A 21,163-nucleotide genomic window follows, 5' to 3' on the forward strand; every position below is an offset into this window, starting at 1 on the left:
TGGATACTCTAAACTTATTTTAAAAGAAAGAACCTCACCGTCGGGAATTCGCCCCAGTGGAGGCGGAGAATCGCGGAGGCCCCGGAGAATACCGGGCCAGGCCCGCTAATGATATGCCAACTGCATTTACTGTATGTGCGGAATGGAACACATTGAGGCCGCTGTCGAGGCAGAGCCCTGTGTCTAGGCATGGGGTGTTACATTGTAAATCCACCTCTGGGTACGAGGGGGATTTGGGGGGGGGGGGGAGCCTCATTGGGCAGAATGGCCTTGAAATCCGCTTGTTCTGTGATTTGCGTTTTGCACCAAACATTGGCCACCCCATGAGGGCATTGTGCTCGAGACTACTGGGAAAGTGGCCATGCTGGAAGGTGAGTGGCAAGGGCCGAGGGCTCAGTCGGTAAAACTAACAACCTGTCTGGTGGGGCCTTTCCCGATGTTAACAGCTAATTGCTATCAAATGCGAGCCTCCTCCTTGCTGTTACCATGCCGGGTTAATTGAGTGTTACTCATCTGCAGGCTGGCCACTGTGGCAGAAGCAATTGGCAGGCTGCGATTCCTTGGGCCCTGTGGCCCTGCTGGGGACCTGGCTAATTGTGAGCCCTCGGGGATTAGGGCAGGTGATTACACAGTTCAGAGTGTAATTACATGAGCAATGCTTGGCTGCTGCCCCAGCTCCGAGGCTAAGGTCACAAGCTGTATTACCTGAGATTAATCTCAGCTGCCAGCAAATGCAAGGTACTCGCAGAGCACTTATGTGATTAGCATTAACATTCAGTAGCACCAAATCGATTAGTAGCTTCTCGCAGACAGTCCGTGCCGCACAATTAGTTTAGAGGTGCAATAGGAGCATCTTTATTACAGTGCTATCATTTTCATCTTGTCAGATTTTAACACCCTCAATATTAACAACTGACAATCAGGAGCCTCAAATCAAAATAGATTTTTAGGAAGGGATAGACAGCAGGAGATAGCAGACACCGAGTGCTGCAATAGTCTCTTTCCAGCATTACGTTTTCTTAATGCTGAAATGGGAAACATGTTGATTCGGTTTTTGATCCCGCAACTCAAGTCAGGACAAATGCGAGAATGCCAAATTTTGAAAAGAAAAGAGAATGCCAAATTTCAAACCACCGCAACAATTTATGCTACAGGAGAAAAGGGTGCCGAGTGGTTGGCAAGTCGACTCTGATTGGCTGCGGCGTTGTCATGGGGAAAGTAGCGGAGTACTACAGGCTCCCCATGGTCCGGGTAATTCGACAAAAGAGGCAAGGCTTGGACGGGTCCCTTTTGCTTGCAGACACCGTGTCCCTGCATTTGAATGTCGCTCCTTAGACGTATGAATGATTCACGATACGAGCTCGACTGACTATCTCGCAGGCTGGTTGCTAGCGCAGGTGTTAGCACACTCTTGAATTATTAAATTTTCTGGAAGAGTTGAGATCTACCTACCGTGGAATTTATTTTTCCGCACAAATTTTCAACGTTTTTATACTTTTGTGGGGTCGCTATGTGTATTGTTTGTAGAGCAGACATGGGAAAATAGCCTGGTTCACTTCCATGGTCCCGAATGTTGGAGTTAAGAAACAGAATGGTGTCATGATCTAATGGAATGAGGAACAGGCTAGAGGGACTCAACTGCCTCCTCCTGTTCTTGTGTACAGCGACCAGTCAGTTTGTGTCTAAGGGTTCATAGAATTTACAGTGCAGAAGGAGGCCATTTGGCCCATCGAGTCTGCACCGGCTCTTGGAAAGAGCACCCTACCCAAGGTCAACACCTCCACCCTATCCCCATAACCCAGTAACCCCACACAACACTAAGGGCAATTTTAGACACTAAGGGCAATTTAGCATGGCCAATCCACCTAAACTGCACATCTTTGGACTGTGGGAGGAAACCGGAGCACCCGGAGGAACCCCACGCAGACACGGGGAGAACGTGCAGACTCCGCACAGACAGTGACAAAAGCCGGAATCGAACCTGGGACCCTGGAGCTGTGAAGCAATTGCGCTATCCACAATGCTACCGTGCTGCCCCTTGAGACAATTTGTTTTGCTGGATTGAAAGGAAATGAGGTGGAACTCCTCACATCATCAGCTGGTGTTCCTGCTGACTGGTGATTTAGTTCTTTGCTGGCTCATCCTTTCCAGAGAAGGCCTGTTGATGTTTTGGAAGGGCTTGTGTGCGATTGGGGGCAGCGGTGGAGGAGGTTACATGTCATTTTCCCAAATCTAGATGGAACGCGAGCAATATGTGATCGGTGTTTTGCCAAGATGGATTCGTAGGGTGGTTACAGCACAGAAGACCACCGTTCGGCTCCTGAGTCTGTGCCAGATGTCCGCAGGAGCAACTCCACTCACTCCACTTCCCTGTCGTTTCCACGTAACCCTGCAAATATTTCCTCTTCGGATAATTACCCAACTCTCTATTGGAAGCCACCATTAAATCTGCCTCCACCGCACTTTTCTCAGGCAGTGCATTCCAGATCCTAACCACTCCCTGCATAAAACAAAATGAAAAACATGTTTCCCATTTGTTGAGGCTGCGGGTCTAACTCAATTACGAAGAGGGTTGCACCTCTTTCCAGTCTCGGTGAACCCTGCATTCTGAACAATCGTTTTTTTAAAATATATATATATATAAATATATATACATTCCCATCCGGAGCTGCATGGTGGCACATTGGTTAGCACTGCTGCCTCACAGCACTAGGGACACGGCTTCAATTCCGGCCTTGGGTGACTGTGTGGAGTTTACACTTTCTCCCCCTGTGTGTGTGGGTTTCCTCCGGGTGTTCCGGTTTCCTTCCACAGTCCAAAGATGTGCAGATTAGGTGGATTGACCATGCTAAATTGCCCTTTGGAGCCCAAAAAGGTTAGGTGGGATTACTGGGTTACGGGCATAGGGTAAAGGTGTGACCTTAAGGAGGGTGCTCTTTCCAAAAGCCGGTGCAGACTCGATGGGCTGAATGGCCTCCTTCTGCACTGTAGATTCTATGATTCTATGTGCAGGTTAGGTGGAGTGGCCACACTAAATTGTCCCTTAGTAGGTTAGGTTAAGGGATTATTGGGATCAGGGTGGGGAGTGGCCATGGGTGGAGTGCTCTTGCAGAGGGTCAGTGTAGACTCGATGGACCGAATGGCCTCCCTCTGCACTGTAGGGATTCTATGATGATTCATCCAGATTAGCTTTATGGGTGCCGGGTTAATACTGGATTTGTAAAATGACCGAGAATGTCAGGAAATGTTGGCTTAATTACAATAAAAATGCAATCTTCATAAAAAATCAAATGAATTTTAGGGACCGAATAACGGGAACATTTTGGGAACAGGAGGACTCCGTACGAGCCTGCTACTCCATTCAGCTAGGCCGTGACTGACCTGCACCTCAGCTCCATTTACCTGCAGCTCCATACCCCTGATCCAACTAAAAATCTCACCTGCCCAAGTCTTCAACATTGAGTAAATTTAAGGAGCAAATGGACAGATTGTTAATGAGTACCGGGTTGCGGAGAACGGGCAGGAAAGTGGGTTTGAGACCAGGGAGAGATCAGCTGTGATCGTAATGAATGACAGAGCGGGCTGGAGCGGCTGACTTGCCTGCACCTGCTCCCGGTTCTTATGTTCGTAATTGACTAGCAGTGACAGACCTCTGAGGGGGGAGCGAGTGCAGAAATGGAAGATATCTATTGTTGCAATATTATAATTCGAGCAACATTACATTTTCCAGAAACCCCCCCCCAAATCTTCTGATTTAAAAAAATATATATATTACATTTTCAAGAATTTAGTTTGTGATGCTCTCTGTTTTGATTGAGGGCCGTCTGTGGGTGTTTTTCTGTCTCTTTCCACTTAATGCATAGAATCACACAGCACAGAAAGCGACCATTCCGCCCATTGAGCTTCTGCCAGGTCTTATCTAACAAACTTCAGGGGCAGCACGGTGGCGCAGTGGTTAGCACTGCTGCCTCGCGGCGCCGAGGTCCCAGGTTCGATCCCGGCTCTGGGTCACTGTCCTTGTGGAGTTTGCGCATTCTCCCTCTGTCTGCGTGGGTTTCGCCCCCACAACCCGGAGGTGTGCAGGGTCGGTGGACTAGCCACGCTAAATTGCCCCTTAATTGGAAAAAATGAATTGGTTACTCTAAACATTTTTTAAAAATCTAACAAATGTCTTTCCCCAAGTTCTTGCAAATTTTCCCCTTCCAAGTATTTATCCAATACCCTTGTTATTTTTATGTGAGTTACTATTGGAACTCCCTCCACCGGGCATTGCATTCCCTGGTCGTCAGAACTCACCATGTGTAAAACAAAAAAAGGAAAATCGCTCCTGCTTCTTTCGCCAATTACCTTAAATTTGTGTCCCTCCTGGCCTCCTTCCAGTGGAAACCGATTTCTCCTGATTAAACCCCTTGTAATTTTGAACACTTCTATTTAAATCACCCATTAACCTGTTCTGTGCTAAAGAGATTAATCCTGGTGTCTCCAGCCCCTCAACATCACTGAAGTGCAAGTTGCAGGGCAGGATATGTCAGGTAAAGTTGACTTGTCGAACACTGTGCTCTGTGCAGCACCTTCTCAGTATGGAACCTGTTGGAAATGCCCGCTGCATTTTAAATGAGGGATGCTTTTAACCACATTCTCTTTCTGATTTAATGAGACAACAGAAAGCAGCGAATGTAATCTTTGCTTCGGAAGTGCACTGTTTATTATTCATGTTGCCTGCAATAATGATCTAGTTCAGCATAACCCAAGCAACTAGGGTAAATAACATTTAAGTGTAAATCCGTGAACAACAGGCAGCTTCTGAGGTATGGCTGAGTGGCGTCGATTTTCTTTGCTACGTTCCATCTCTCTCCATCAAAACAGTTTGGACACAAAGTCAATCATTAAGCTGCAAGGTTTTCACCATCAGATCAGTAGATGGGGCAGCAATGAATCTCTCAGATCTCCCTCCATAAGGATGAATCGTCCAAAATGCGGTCTGGACAGTAGGATAGCACTGTTGCTTCCCAGCTCCAGGGTCCCAGGTTCAATTCCCACTTGGGTCACTGTCTGTGCGGAGTCTGCACGCTCTCCCCGCGTCTGCGTGGGTTTCCTCCGGGTGCTCCGGTTTCCTCCCACAAGTCCCGAAAGACGTGCTGTTAGGTGAATTGGGCATTCTGAATTCACCCTCCGTGTACCCGAACAGGCGCCGGAATGTGGCGATGAGAGGCTTTTCACAGTAACTTCACTGCAGTGTTAATTTAAGCCTACTTGTGACAATTTAAAAAAATTATTATTATTGCTATTATCATTTCACTCCTCCCGCATTTCCTTTACAGCAAGTTGTTACTAAAGCTGAGAATAACTAGAATTCCCCTCGAGCTGTTTCTGACGTTTAACAGTCTTTATGTTCTCGGAAAGAACGCGCGTCATTCTTTGTCCTCCCTTCAATCTGGAGCCAAAACTGCTGTCAGCCTAGTCCTTGTTAAAAAATAATTGTTTGACGGGACGTGGGCGTTGCTGGCTGGTCCGGCACTCATTGCCCATCCCTAACTGCCCTTGGAACAGAGTGGCTTGCTCTGCCATTTCAGAGGGGCATGTTGAGAATTAACCACATTGCCGTGGGTCTGGAGTCACGTGTCGGCCAGACCGGGTAAGGGCGGCAGATTTCCCTCCCCGGAAAGGGACATCAGTGAACCAGATGGATTTTTACAACAATTGACAAAAGCTCCCTGCTCACCGTTACTGAGACTAGCTTTTATGTTCCAGATTTATTAATTGAATTCAAATTCCACCAGCTGCCATAGTGGGGTTTGAGCCCCTGCCCCAGAGTATGAGCCTGGGCCTCTGGATTACTAGTCTAATGACATTACCAGTGTGCCAGTGACTTGCCCCTAATTATTACTCCATGTGTCACCTACTGAAATAGGAGCATCGGAAGGAACAGGAGGAGGCCCCTTTGAAACATTCAATTAACCCCCTCAACCAGCCTTGCGGTGGGGGGCCTTCCAGATTTCTGCTACCTTGTGGGTAAAGGTTTGCTTCCTGACACCCTCCCTGGACCGCTCAGCTGTAGCTTTGAGGTTAAGCTCTCTTGGCCTGGACCTTTCTACAGGAGGAAATAATTTCTCTTGATCTGTGCCAACTGGAAACTCCCTCTCAGTTTATTTTTTTTAAATGTCACTGACCTGATGCTTCTGCTGAGAAGCGAAGAAGTTCCTCATTGTGCACGAGAGCTCCAGTACCTCAATGACTCCTGTCATAATATACACCAGTATATCATGGTGCAGACACACACTGATGGACACACAGTGGGACCAATCAGCATACACAACACCGCAGCCAATCACCCAGTGAGAGCACACGCACTATAAAGACAGGGGACAGGAGAGTTCCCGCTCATTCTAGTAGCAGCCAGCTCGGAGCACAGAGCTCACAGCCTGCAACACAGACGTTCACCATGTGCTGAGTGCATCACCTGGTTAGGACTAGGCAAGGGTCAACAGTTAAAGCTGGTATTGCATTTACCCACAGTTCAAGTATGTTAATATAGTTAACCTTATAATAAAATAGTGTTGCACCACTTCCAGTGTTGGTGACCTGTTTGTGATCCAGAACACCCAACACATCAACTCCCTTCGTGGACCATTCTTTAAAGTGTATCGTCTAAGGCAGATGACTGTGTAACTGGTTCCATCCATTCTTTCTTCCAATAAGCTATTTATCTGCTAAGATTGCACTGGACTCTACAGCCGAGGAGGAAAGGCTTCCTCAAAGAGCTAGCACATTCACGATGGGCCAAATGACCTCCTTCAATGCTGTACGGCCTCCTTCTATGCTGTATGATTGTAAGAGGCTTATTCTAGAGCATATTGATTTTTAGGTTTTTTTAAATATCAGGACTTGAGCACCAAAATCCAGGCTGACATTCCAGCGCAGTACTGAGGGTATGCTGCACCCGCGGAGGTGTTGTCTTTTGCATGAGGCATTCAAACCAAGGCCCCATTTCCCCCCCTCAGTTAGTTGTAAAAGATGTAAAAGATTACTGTGAGGAAGAGCAGGGGCGTTCTCCCTGACACGCTGGCCAATATTTATCCTCCATCAGCATCACAAACATCAGACTATCTGGTCGTTGGTCTTGGAGTGGAGTTTTCACTTTCTCCTCGTGTCTGCGTGAGTTTCCTCCGGGGGCTCCGGTTTCCTCCCACAGTCCAAAGATGTGCAGGTTAGGATTCGGATTTGGGTTTATTGTCACGTATGCCGAGGTACCGTTCAAAATATTGTTCTGCGAGCAGTCCAGGCAGATCGTTCCATTCGTGAAAAACAGGACATACGATCAATACACAATGTAAATACATAAAACCGGATTCCCCGACCCCCCGCCGGGTCGGAGAATCCCCGGGGGGGCGGCATGAATCCCGCCCCGCCGCTCCGACGCCGGCTGCCGTATTTTCCAGCGCCGGTTTTCAGGCGGGGGCGGGGTTCACGCCACGCCGGTCAATGCGCCGTTAGCAGCGGCCCCCCCCCCCGGCAATTCTCCGGGCCCCGATGGGCCGAGCGGCCGTCGGTTTCTGGCCAGTCCCACCGGCGTGAAATGGGCATGGTCCCACACGGCGGGACCTGGCTGGTAGGCCGACTGGTGCGGTCCTCGGGGGGGGGGGGGGGGATCTGGCCCCGGGGCGCCCCCACGGTGGCCTGGCACGCAATCGGGGCCCACCGATCTGCGGGCGGGCCTGTGCCGTGGGGGCTCTCCTTCCTTCCGCTCCGGCCTCTCGTAGGGCTCCGCCATGGCCGGCGCGGAGAAGACACCCCCCTGCGCATGCGCAAGAATACGCCGGCGGTTCTGTGCATGCGCGGAACCACGCCGGCGGTTCTGTGCTAACTCGCGCTGGCCCTTCGCCACTGGTTGGCGCGGCGCCAACCCCTCCGCCGCTGGCCTAGACCCCGGAAGTGCGGAGGATTCCGCAACTTCCGGTTGGCCCGATGCCGGAGTGGTTCGCGCCATTTCTTTACGCCGCCGTCGGGCCTTCGGGGGATTCGGGAATATCCTGCCCATTGACATTGGGTGAAGCATACGGAGTGTAGTACTGCTCGGTAGAGAAGATGTGTGAAGAGATCAGTTTGGTCCCTAAGAGGGTCATTCAGGAGTCTGGTAACAGCGGGGAAGAAGCTGTTTTTGAATCTGTTAGTGCGTGTTCTCAGACGTTTGTCTCTGCTGCCCGATGGAATAGAGAATAATCCGGATGGGAGGGGTCTTTGATTTTGTTGCCCGCTTTCCCAAGGTAGCAGGAGGTGTAGACAGAGTCAATGGATGGGAGTTGTGTTCATGAGATGGACTGGGCTGTGTTCACGGCTCTCTGTAGTTTCTTGGGCGGAGCAGTTGCCCCTTAGTGTCAAAATATATGCAGGTTAGGTGGGGCTACATGGAGAGAGTGGGGGAGTGGGAGTAGGTAGGGTGCTCTTTCGGAGGGTCAGTGCAGACTGGATGGGCCGAGTGGCCTCCTTCTGCACTGTAGAGATTCTCTGGTTGTATCACATTGTTGTTTGTGGGATCTTGCTGTGCGTAAACAGTGCTACATCTCAAAAAAATACTTCATGTTCGGATCCCGGCCCTGGGTCACTGTCCGTGTGGAGTTTGCACATTCTCCCCGTGTCTGCGTGGGTTTCACCCCCACAACCCAAAGATGTGCAGGGTAGGCGGATTGGCCACGCTAAATTGCCCCTTAAATTGGAAAAAAAAAACAATTGGGGTACTCTAAATTTATTTTTAAAAATACTTCATTTGCTGGGGGTGTGCTAGATAAATACTCGTCCATCTTTCTAAATATTGAGGCCCACAGGCTAACAAAACCCCATGTAATGCGGACCGCAGGTTGAATTTACGACACAAAATAAGATTTTCAACCTCTGTACCAGCAGCTAGATATCTACCTACTCACCTTGGCGAGCTGTTTGACTGAAGGAATCTGCTCCAGCCTAGTTCCCAGCACTTTCCCCCATCTCCATTCACAGGGAAGAGAATCAGAAATTCATTCCACGCTGCCCTCAGCACACGGGGACTCTGATTTCCACAGGACATTGTCACCTGCCAATCTAGGGTACAAAGGCACTCTCTTTGCACGTTGACTGTCGATCCTTGCTGGGTGTTGACACAGACAAGCAGATTTTCCACTCGATAGCTAACTAACCACACAGAATAACTGTCTCTCCAGTTGTGGCATATTGTGAGGTATAAGTGATGAGAAGGCAGCAGCAGCTGTGCATGTTAAGAACCCTGCCTTAGTTAGTTGGTGTTCCAGCTAACCCATTGTGCTTGTTGAAAGGTCCTAGCTAATGACAGTTATTGAGATTGGCTTGCACTTCATTTGATCTCACATTTTTAAGTGCAGAATTTTTTTGGTTGACACATTTTCCCTCATTACCTCTCCCTAAGTCTATGTGTCGGGAGGGCTGCATGTTTTATTCAGTATATATCTCCACATGCACACCGAGTGTCACTGACCCCCCTCGGTCAGTGGCTCTCACTCATTCCTTTGAGCCTTAAGGAACATTTTTTTATTCCAACCCTCACCGCACCACACACACACTACCCCCCCCCCCCCCCATTGACAAAGTTTTGCTCCACCTCTCCAAAATATTATGATGTTTACCGGGACTTTACTGTTTCCGTAATCTGCGGCAGCCTTATCTTCAGCATTTAGTTCTTCAAGCGCGATGTTAGACAATATAAACCTGCAGGGAATAGAATGATGAGGGGCATTTTTATGGAGCCCAATCCTGATCGGGGGAGTTACCCAGTCTAACGACACACTCGCCATAAGGTATACCTGGCTGGGCCTACCTCCCAGTCTCATTGCTTTCTCTCTCTCTCTCTCTCTCTCTCTCTCTCTCTCACACTCTCTCCCTCTCTCTCTCACACTCTCTCTCACATACTCTCTCTCTTACTCTCTCTCACACACTCTCTCTCTCTCTCACTCTCTCTCTCTCTCTTACTCTCTCTCACACACTCTCACTCTCTCTCTCACACACTCTCACTCTCTCTCTCCCTGCCCCACCAATGTCCACATTGCCTCTCCGATAATCTGATTCACACAAGAAAGCTTGCTGTTCTCCCAACCGTTTGACATTTCATTTTCAGGTCGGTCAAGGATGTGAAACCTATTCTCCCGAGGAGAATGGGCAGCATGGTAGCACAGTGGTTAGCACTGTTGCTTCACAGCGCCAGCGTCCCAGGTTCGATTCCCGGCTTGGGTCATTGTGCGGAGTCTGCACGTTCTCCCCGTGTCTGCGTGGGGTTCCTCCGGGTGCTCCGGTTTCCTCCCACAAGTCCCGAAAGACGTGCTGTTAGGTGAATTGGAGATTCTGAATTCTCCCTCTGTGTACCCGAACAGGCGCCGGAATGTGGTGACTAGGGGCTTTTCACAGTAACTTCATTGCAGTGTTAATGTAAGCCTACTTATGACAATACTAAAGATTATTATGATTATAGATGGTCCTTTTCCAGGTCTTTACTGTGGCTGTTCTTGGAACCTGTGTTGTGGTCAGGAAGCGTTATTAGCCTTGGCTGAGTGGTGGCACTCACACGTCTCAGTCCGGAGGTCAGAGTGGGTCACAAGGCCCATTTCATAGACCTGAGCTTATAATCCAGGCTGACACTTCACTGCAGTACAGAGGGAATGCTGCGTTGCCAGTTGACATATTAAACTGCGGTCCCACTGACCCTCTCGACTGGATGCAGATGTTCCCATGGTGCTATTTATAGAACAGAAGCGTTCCTGTGCCTTGGCCAACGTTCATCTCTCAAACAACGCCGCCAAAACAGAATAACTGATTAGGCATCTCATTGCTGCTTGTGGGAGCTTGCTGTGCCTTATTTAGCTGCTGTAATTGCATACCTTCATCAGCTTTGAAATGCTTTTGGAAATTTCTTTTTCTTTTCCAATTAAGGGGCAATTTAGCGTGGCCAATCCACCTAACATGCACACCTTTGGGTTGTAGGGGTGAGACCCACGCAGACACGGGGAGAATGTGCAAACTCCAGACAGACAAGTGACCCGGGGCCGGGATCGAACCGGGGTCCTGGGCGACGTGAGGCAGCAGTGCCAACCGCTGCGCCACTGTGATGCCCTCTTTTGGACATTTCTGAGTGCATGGAAATCACGATCGAAATGCCCTGTTCTGCAAAACTAAATGCCAAGGGACCTTATACATCAACCAAAAGAAGGAGATGGCACCTCGGTTTCAAGCCATCTCGGAAAGATGGTACCTCTGCCAGCGCAGTGCCCACTGAAGTGTCGGCTACGTTCGGGTGAGAGTGCTGCCCGCCAGACCAAGGTGGGGAAGGACATGCTTGAAATTTAAGAGCACCTTAACCTGCAATCCTGGAGATAAGATAAAAATCTTGCAAGTGAGAACGGCACGTTGACCATGCTAATACAGATATCACTGATTGTATGATCTGAAGGCTAATGGCTCGTGTCACTGGAAGTGCTACACCAGGTGGTTTGATAGAAGCTGAAAGCATTGCAAAGTGGTCGAATTGATCATTCTGCTTTCACGTCCACGTCTGGTATATTCGTAATGAGTTACAATACTTACATTATGGATTTTCCTCTGCCTTGCAAACACAAAAGGCTGGGGGGGGGCGGGGGAGGAAATGCATCCACGTGAACTGCTTTTCAAAGCAGTGCAGCTCAACCATTTATTAATGGACGCCAAAGTAACATTTTATTTTACTCGACGAACAGATAATTGGAGATGAGATCTGGCCACCTGTGGTTTGCGCTTCTTGGATTTATAGATTTTTCCCCATTCCACGGTGGGAGCCACTGAGTAATGCTGGGTGGCAGTTGCAAAGGTCTCAGTCAATATCTGGTGCCTCGGCGCAATGATAAATCTGATATTTTGGGGAGGGCACAGCAGGGCTGGATTCTAATGAACTGTCATTGCCTAAGTCCTCTCCTCTTGATGAGGGTCTGTGCTCTCAAGGGGGTAAGTGCTCTGATTATTGTGCTTGCTGCATTGTCATCTTCCCAGGGCTCAGACCAGGCCTTCCCAGCTGAGAAATGGCCCCTTTACTCAGTGGCCCAACGTATTAATGGGCTCATTGCCTTGTTCCAAAGGTCTTCGGACACCTTTCTTTAAAATGTTCATCGTGGCTTCCCGTTTCCATGTCCATGGATCTTGGTTGCAGTGTCCATGTTCCGGGTTGATGACGTGCCCCCCACTAGCAGTCGCCACGGTAGCACAGTGGTTAGTACAGTTGCTTCACAGCTCCAGGATCCCAGGTTGATTCCCCGCTGGGTCACTGTCCGTGCGGAGTCTGCACGCTCTCCCCGTGTGTGCGTGGGTTTCCTCCGGGTGCTCCGGTTTCCTCCCACAGTCCAAAGATGTGCAGGTTAGGAGGATTGGCCATGTTAAATTGCCCTTAGTGTCCAAAAAGGTTAGGAGGCATTATTGAGTGACGGGGATAGGAAGGCCTACTTCTGCACTGTGTGTTCTATGTTCCATGTTCTATGTTCTCTGTCTCAGATGTATTCTTGGTAGCACAAGGTCACCAGCTCAGGTACCTGTTAATCCCATCAGCATACACTTTCTGCTAAACCAATAATATTTGCACTGGTTCAGCCATGTTCATCAGATGAATGGCAGCTGTATCCGCAAACGGTCTGCTGGGTGCCCATGCCTCCACCACAAGGACACCTACAGTGAGATCTGAAGACAGCCAATATTGAAACTGCGTGACGGTCAGTCAGTGAGAGCCTTAACCTCTGGAGGCTGACTGTTTGGAAGGGCATTGGAAGAGTCGAGCAGAAATAGAAAACTCAGCTGATCGGGAAGAGGGCCGAGAGCATCCTGTGACCAGCGAATCCCGCACCTTCTCAGCTTCCCCTACGTAAATGAGGCAGAGATGGTCATGCCAGGGCAGGGCTCTGATGCGTTGGGTGTTCTGGATCACATACAGGTCACCAATACTTGAAATAGTGCCACACTATTTTATTGAATTATTAACTGTTTAAACATACTCAGACTGTGGGTCAATACGATACCAGCTTTAACTAAAGACCTTTGCCTTGTCCTAACCAGTCGATGCACTCAGCACATGGTGAATGTCTGTGCGGGAACTCTGATGCCCCCGTCTTTATAGTGCGTGTGCTCTCACTGGTGATTGGCTATGGTGTTGTGTATGTTGATTGGTCCCACTGTGTGTCCATCAGTGTGTGTTTGCACCATGATAAACTGGTGTATATTATGACAGGCTCCTCAGCCAGACCAGGCGATACTTAACCCAGAGTTGACCGCCATGGCGCAAGCCATTAACGAGCGAGATGGAACGCTGCTACAGGAATTGGGAATGGGAGCAATGGCTGATTTGCCATTGTTGAACCCAGTGGTACTCTGGTTAGTAGTAAAACACTTGCAGTCGCCCATGCTGGGATCAGTTAACCTGGGTGCATCCTGGACCTGTGGAATAGTTTGTGTGGCATCGAGGCAGGGAGTTCACAATTGAGCAATGAAGGTAGCTGCACATTTTCCCCTTTTATTGAACTTCCTTAAAGCTTCTTGCTTTGAAACATCCTTTTAAAGAAGACAGTAGACCGGTTTCTGGGCCAGGGTGTCCTTCATAGTAACCATTGCTGCCTTGTACTTCAACAGTGGAGTGGACATGACCTACAAAATAGTACTCACTGAGGGAGAGTTTGGTGGCGATATAGAGTGATAACCTTCAGCAGCTCCACTGAGGAATAGGAAGGAGCTGGCAGATCAAAAATTGGTTACTCTAGCAATGCAGGCAGGAGTTCAAGGGACGAGTCCAGACCCCACCCCGCTCACTCGCCACTTTCCAGATATGACGGCAAAGTACCCCAGGAGGAAGAAAATGGAAATTTAAACAAAATGCTGGAAAACGCTCCGCAGCTTAGGTGGCAACTTGGGAGAGAGAAGCAAGGGGGACACTTTAGGGCGATGGGGCTTCACAAGAGTTGGAAGCTGTTCGAAGTGAATCATTGTTCAGCAAGTAATTTGCTGGGGGAGGGGAGGGTGTGTGGGAAGGGATGGGGAGCGGGACGGGGTGAAGAAGGAAACAATACAGGGGAAGGCCCTGTATAGGGTGGAGTGCGGGAGGGACCGAATGATAAAAGGGATGACACTGCGGGCCAAATAAAGAAACAAAAGGTGGGCCCGGATAGGAGGTGGCCTGAACCGTTCAGCAGAGGAGCAGTGGGGGAGGGAATTGTGATAACCTGGGAAAGGCGGGTAGACCATAGAGATTTAGCGTCATAGAAGTTTACAGCATGAAATCAGGCCCTTCGGCCCAACTTGTCCATGCCGCCCAATTTTTAACCACTAAGCTAGTCCCAATTACCCACATTTGGCCCATATCCCTCTATACCTATCTTACCCATATAGCTGACAAGACAAAATTGTACCCGTCTCTACTACTACCTCTGGCAGCTCGTTGCAGACACTCACCACCCTCTTTGTGAAAAAAACTGGCCCTCTGAACCCTTTTGCATCTCTCCCCCCTCACCTTAAACCTATGCCCTCTAGTTTTGGACTTCCCTACCTTTGGGAAAAGATGTTGACTATCTTATCTATGCCCCTCATTAATTTATAGACCTCTATACATTCACCCCTAAGCCTCCTACGCTCCAGGGAAAAAAGTCTCAATCTATCCAGCCTCTCATAACTCAAACCGTCAAATCCCGGAAGATGTTTGGAGACCTCTCTGGATATATAGGACATCCAGTCGTATCACCAACTTGCACCATCTTCACTCTCTGTAACCATCCCTCCATTATCAGCATTTGCAAGCCCAGAAAATGGGAGCAATGGTTAAGACCTTCAAGTCATTAAACTTGACGGTTAAGTTGCCCAGGACATAATTTTAGTACCTTGGTTTCTATTTCTTTCAATCATGAAAATATGAGGACCTGCAAAAAAACAAAATGGTTTGAACAACACCTTTTGTCAAATAATGGTTGTATTTTTCTGCTCCTGACCAATGCATGTTGTTGTCGAGCTAACAGTTGTTAAGGGTTTTGGTTATGTTATGGGCCATGGCTTAGAGAACCCCAAAGTATATCATGGAGTTCACCTGACCCACAACTTTTGACAGATTGTGGTATGGCGAACACACGGCACTCTACAGCAGAAATGGAAAAGTATTTTTAAAGCAAAACAATGTTTATTCTATGAACTCAAGTTAACCTTTTTAAAACATACAGTGAACATCTTAGCAACCATCAATTCAAATGCAACCCCCCAAAGAATACAACACTAAGTAATCCTTTAAGCTTTCCTTTTCACATCCATAAGACTTAAAACACCTTTTACCAGAAGCGCATCAGGTTAAAGTCACTACTGTTATTAGTTTTAAATCACCAGGATCGATTTACAGTCTTTAGATTACAGAGAGAGACTCTAATACCCCTTCTGGCTGTGACTGCAGCAATCCAGCTCTGAAAACAAAACTAAAACACACCCTGCAGCAAACAGCCTAAAACGAAAGTAAAAAGCTGACAGACATCTCAGCTCCACTCACTCTCTGACATCACTGCAGTACTAAACACCCATATCTTAAAGGTACTCTCACTACAGATACTTATATACGCACCCATTTATAAACACCCATTTCTTAAAGGTACTCTTACATGTCAGTTAGAAGAAGGTTGCAGGCTATTTTAAATGTTGATAACGCAGGAGTCTTATCCCTGTGGAGTTTGTGCTAGAGTTTGCGTGCACCTGCTGCTCAGACAGAGAAGTTGTTAATAATTAAACACGCTACATATCAGTATCAGGGTCTTTTAGAATCTGAGTGTTTATGTTAAACTGCAAACTGGCTAGCAATACTGGGTGCATATTTTCAATTACTGGGTGCTCCCCCCATGTCGATCTCCTCTATCTCCTCGTCCTGTCATTTTAAGGTGAAAAGTATGAAGGGGCAGTTAACCAGTGCAAATATCACAGCCACTTCAGAATTGTGCTGAGGTGACGCTTAAACATGTTGTCAAATTCCTCACGTTTCTCCATCTTTTTGTTTTTCAGGGAATTGTCGCATGCAAACCCTTTGCTTTCACCTCAGAATGCACCACACATTGCTTTAGGCCCACATCTTAGGCCACCGTTCCTCGGAGTGCATTCAACGCTCTGCCAAACGCCAGGTAAGTTCAAAGAAACATGGAACTAGTGCCCAAGGAGCTGTCTTTAATATTTAAGTGAGAGGGGGGAACTCTAATCTCCCTGGTGTGCGATGGTTGTCAGTAGGTCAGGTGAACCAGGCTCTGTCGTGATGCCGCCCTTGATTGAATAGTCATTAACATTCCCAATCCAGGCCCCTGCATGGAATGGCCAGATAGAAGGCCGCTTGCGCAAATGTTGCCCAGGAAAGAGTCAGGGCTATGACAGGAGGGAGAGGTTGTGTAAATATTACAGCGAAGGGGCAGCACGGTGGCGCAGTGGGTTAGCCCTGCTGCCTCACGGCGCTGAGTTCCCAGGTTCGATCCCGGCTCTGGGTCACTGTCCGAGTGCAGTTTGCACATTCTCCCCGTGTTTGCGTGGGTTTCGCCCCCACAACCCAAAAATGTGCAAGTGAGGTGGATTGGCCACGCTAAATTGCCCCTTAATTGGAAAAAATGAATTGGGTACTCTTGGAAAAAATAAAAAAATAAAAAAAAATCACACTGAAGCATTTGGATTCACCCACGCTTCAAGCAATCTCTGCACCAACCAGAACTGAATTGGGCAACTATTTTGCGAGGCTGTGGAAAAGAAAGCCTTCTATTTCTGTCGAACATCCCTCAGGAACACCTGATAAAATGTTTCGCATACCAAACATCTAATCTGGCAAACCCGGCGATGCAATCAGGCAGGATCCCCAAAACAGCTCTGAGGCGAAGAACCTATTACGCTGTTTCTGATGGTGTTTGTGGAAAAGGGGGGACTATTAGCCAGGATCCTGAGAAAGCCCCCCCCTCCGTCCTTCGAACAGTGAAGTCCACCTTAACCGCTGGAATGGGCAGACAGGCCTCCAGTGCCACGAGAAGGACGGCAGCTTTGACAGTGTGGCATTGCCTCCGTACCGCACAGGCAGACTTGACTCGGGAGCAAGTGTTGAAAGCTTATCCCTCAAACGATGCATTCACTTCCAGAGTACCACAGTGCAAGCGACTTCTAGATCACGCCAGAGGCTCAGTCGTTTTAACGGTTTGTGCTTGTAGATGGCAGGCGGGATATTTCAGACCAATGGGAGGATTCTCGCTAATTCTTGACCTTTGAACCCCCCCTGCAGGTTATGGCTTTTTGCAGCCTGCCCAGGCTGAAATATTTGCCCGGCAACAGGAGATGTTACGGAAGCAGAACCTGGCGAGGTAAGCACGGGTGTTCATACAAGCTGTTTATCGGGCAGGTGCTTCCTGTTTGTCACAAGCTGTGAAAAGCCCCGCGAAGAATAGCGGGATGCCCCTTCCAGCCGGCACAACGCCGGTACCGGAGCCTGGCTCCACCCGCTTGCGCCCAACCCTCACTGGTGGTCACAATCGGGTCGCGTCAAGTGAACAATGTTAACCTTTCCGAAGCTATCGCGTAGCTATCACTGGTTCTGTGCAGGCCCCCAGGCTGTCTATGGGGAGACGGTGGCACGGGGGCACCATGTCACTGACTTGGCATCCCCGAGGCCCAGGCTAACGCTGCGGGTACACGGCAGCTGGTGGAATTTAAATTCAATTAATTTAAAAAAATTAAAAAAATCTGGAATTGAAAGCTGCGAAATTATCGGCGATTGTTGCAAAAGCCCAACTTCCCCCTTTAGGGAAGGAAATCTGCCGTTCTTACCCGGTCTGGCCTACACGTGACTCCAGACCCACAGCAATGTGGTTGACCCTTAACCGCCCTCTGAAATGGCCACGCCGGCCACTCAGTTCGGGGGTGCTCGCCAGCGGTGCCCACACCTCATGACAGAATAACTGGCGCACAGCTGGTATGATGGTTTCCGACGGAGTTCTGCAGAAAGCTTTCTCGCTGGCGTCTGTCAGACGTCACAAATTTACTGTTAAACACTGAAATCTCAGCTACTCCTCGTCTGTATTGACATCGGGCCCGATCTAACCGGATTGCAACAGGGTCGCGTGTCGAGCGCCTTTAGCCGGGTGGTTCCCGGTGCTCGCAGCGCCGAGAAGGACCACGCTATCGAGCGGGTCTTTGTTGCAAATTCTGGGCCTCAGCGGGAAAGGCCCAGCCGAGGCCGCACTTAGTCCCGTTTCCCGCGCGGAGGAACTCCGCTCGCCGGAACTCCTCAGTGCAGGAGGAGATCTGGGCACCATTTCTAAATGGCGTCCTGAGCTCCTGCCCCCCCCCCCCCCAATGCCACCGCCAGACCCCCCCCAAAGCCTGGTCCAATCCCCAGTGATGGAAAAATTCCAGCCAGGCACCTTGGCACTGCCCGCCTAGCACCACCCCTGCCAGATGGCAGTGCCACCTTGGCAGTGAGGCATTCCAATCGCGACATCTTGCGAGATCCCGTTAGGTCCCACGAGACATGGAGATCCCGGAAAAGGGATCTCCCAGCATCAGCTGGTAGATTACGCCCTTCGTTCTTTACAGCGTAGTATCAGGCCATTCGGCCCAACTGATCTGTGCCGGTGTTGAGGCACCACCCAGATCTCCATCACCCAATTGACATTACCATCTATTAATTTCTCCCTCGTGTTCATTTAACTTCCCTTAAGCGCATCCATGCTCTTTGCCTGAAATACTCTCTGGAGAAAATGGAGTCACAGAGTGCAGAAAAGGCCCTTTGACACATCTCGTCTGCGCCGGTCAAAATCCCATTTCCCAGCACGTGGCCCATAGCCGTGTCTGCCTTGGAATCGCAAGCGCACATCTAAATACTTCTTAAATGTTCTGAGGGTCTCTGCCTCCACCACCCTTTCAGGCAGCGAGTTCCAGACTCCCACCACCCTCTGGGTAAAAAAGGTTTCCCCTCACATCCCCTCTAAACCTCCTGCTGGAAATCTATGCCCCCTGGTCATTGATCCCTCCACCAATGGGAAAAGCTTCTTCCTGTCTACTCTATCTATGTCCCTCATAATTTTATACACCTCAATCATGACCCCCCCTCAGTCTCTGCTCCAAGGAAAACAACCCCAGTCTATCTAGTTTCTCTTTATAGCTAAAACTCTCCAGCCCAGAGGACATCCTGGTAACTCTCCTCTGCACCCTTTCCAGTGCTGTCACATCCCTCCTATAATGTGGATTCCAGAACTGCACACAATACTCGTAACTGTGGCTTAACCAATGTTTTATACAGTTCCAGCATAACCTCACTGCTCTTAAACGCTATGACTCGGCTAAAGGCAAATATACCATTCTTAATCACTGCATCCGCCTGCTTGGCTACCCTAAGGGACCGGTGTACATGCACACCAAGGTCCCTCTGATCCTTGGTGCTTCCCAGGGTCTTGCCGTTTATCCTGTATTCCCCTTGCCTTGTTTGTCCTGCCCAAGTGCATCAGCTCACACTTATCCAGATTCAATTTCATTTGCCACTGATCAGCCCATCTGACCATCCCGCCAATATCCTCCTGTAATCTAAGACTATCCTCCTCATTATTTACATCCCACCACTTTTTGTATCATCTACGAACTTACTGATCAACCCTCCTACATTCATATCAAAATCATTGATATAAACACAAACAGCAAGGGTCCCAATCACTGATCCTTGTGCGGCCCCATCGGACACAGGCTTCCAGCCAGGAAAACCAGCCATCACCCTCTGCTTCCTGCCACTCAGCCAATTTTGGATCCAATTTGCCAAACTTCCTTAGAACCCAGGGGTTTTACCTTCGCAATCAGTCTCCCATGTGGGAACTCATCAAAAGCCTTGCTGAAGTCCAAGTAGACTACGCATTGTCCTCATCGACACACCTGGTCACCTCTTCGAAAAAGGACGGAAGACAGAGAGAATCCTTTCAAATTGCCTGGGTAGCCTTCACGCCAGCCTCCTGTCTGCCCCCAATGCAGCTCGGAATTTTACATGGCTAAGGCAAGGCCGAGGGAAGCCCGCCCACCATAACCCTCATTGAGGCCATCATTATGTGTTGGGCACTTAAGTGCCACTTCCTCCCTGGCTGCAATTTTTCAGTGAGCAGGAAGAGTTCAAAGACAGGAGGGTATCTCGGCAAGAAAAGAAGGGGTATATATCTCCATCACCGGCCCCCTTTCCAGATCAGGAGCCCCGACAGCCCCTCCCCCAAGTACTTGCCTCCCATCACTCCCCAGGTGCTTCCTCCTGTTGTGTTTGGCCCTTTGTACATCACGAGGGAACTCACCAAACAATTCGCTATGTCCAAACCAGAATCCTTTATTGAGTCTCATGGGGTAAGATAGCAATCTGATGCAGAACACGTTATCATGGAGTCTGCTAACTACTCCTCTGGAACTTGCACTTAGCACTGACCAGTCATGTGTACGTCTTATTACCCTCTCAATCTTCTGTAGATGGCCGGATGTGTTTCCCTTTATAGCTGAGTCACAGGTCACGTGACCAGAGATCGCATGGTGTGTCTGTACTGCCACCTACTGGTTGGAGGTCGCACATCATCCAACTATGATGTAGCCCATAGGCATATCACCACACCTTCCCCCTGGCCTTACCATCATGACCCACCCCCTCTCCCCTCCCACCCCCGCCATGAGACCCTGCACCTGCCTTATCCTTTGGTCTTCAGCACTGAAACCGGTGGGACAGCTTGCGGTCGCAGCAATGGCTGCCGCTCCCTGAGGCAAGACTAGCATCTCGGGGTGTTAAATGGATGTGGGGCAGCTGGCGTGTGGGGACGTGTTCACCACCAAAACCTCAGGCGGCGGGGTGGGAAATCCGGCCCTTGGTGTGTGTGATCCTAGGTGAAAGGGTAGTGGAAGAGGCTGGCCTTCTAACCAAGCCTGGGACTGTCCGCACTGATACCCACCAACACTTAGCAGCAGAAGCTGAGGACTAGGTTTATTGGCAAAGACCAGCAAGCCACAGATTAAAGTTGGGCCCAGGAGAGTCGCTTTACCGGGAGTAAGTTCCAAACATCAGCTATAAAGGTAGTGGGAGTACAGGGGATGTGCACGTCTGAGAGAAGAGAATATACCGTTGTCATTTATAGTTGTGGGTGGTGATGTTGGCTCGATAGTT

The 21,163-nt window shown here is 49.2% G+C and overlaps 1 protein-coding gene across 13 annotated transcripts in view; it reads left to right on the forward strand.

Moving 5' to 3' along the window:
• Positions 1-21,163, forward strand: part of samd11 (sterile alpha motif domain containing 11) — a 311,850-nt gene that overhangs the window by 250,242 nt on the left and 40,445 nt on the right. For all 13 annotated transcript variants that reach the window (XM_072477949.1, XM_072477943.1, XM_072477944.1 and 10 more), the window contains 2 exons: positions 16,030-16,145; positions 17,273-17,351. In XM_072477949.1, the coding sequence (XP_072334050.1) occupies positions 16,030-16,145; positions 17,273-17,351 (195 nt within the window). The remainder of the gene's footprint in view (positions 1-16,029; positions 16,146-17,272; positions 17,352-21,163) is intronic.

This window comes from Scyliorhinus torazame, chromosome 16, assembly GCF_047496885.1.
Source record: "Scyliorhinus torazame isolate Kashiwa2021f chromosome 16, sScyTor2.1, whole genome shotgun sequence".
Classification (NCBI taxonomy): domain Eukaryota; kingdom Metazoa; phylum Chordata; class Chondrichthyes; order Carcharhiniformes; family Scyliorhinidae; genus Scyliorhinus; species Scyliorhinus torazame.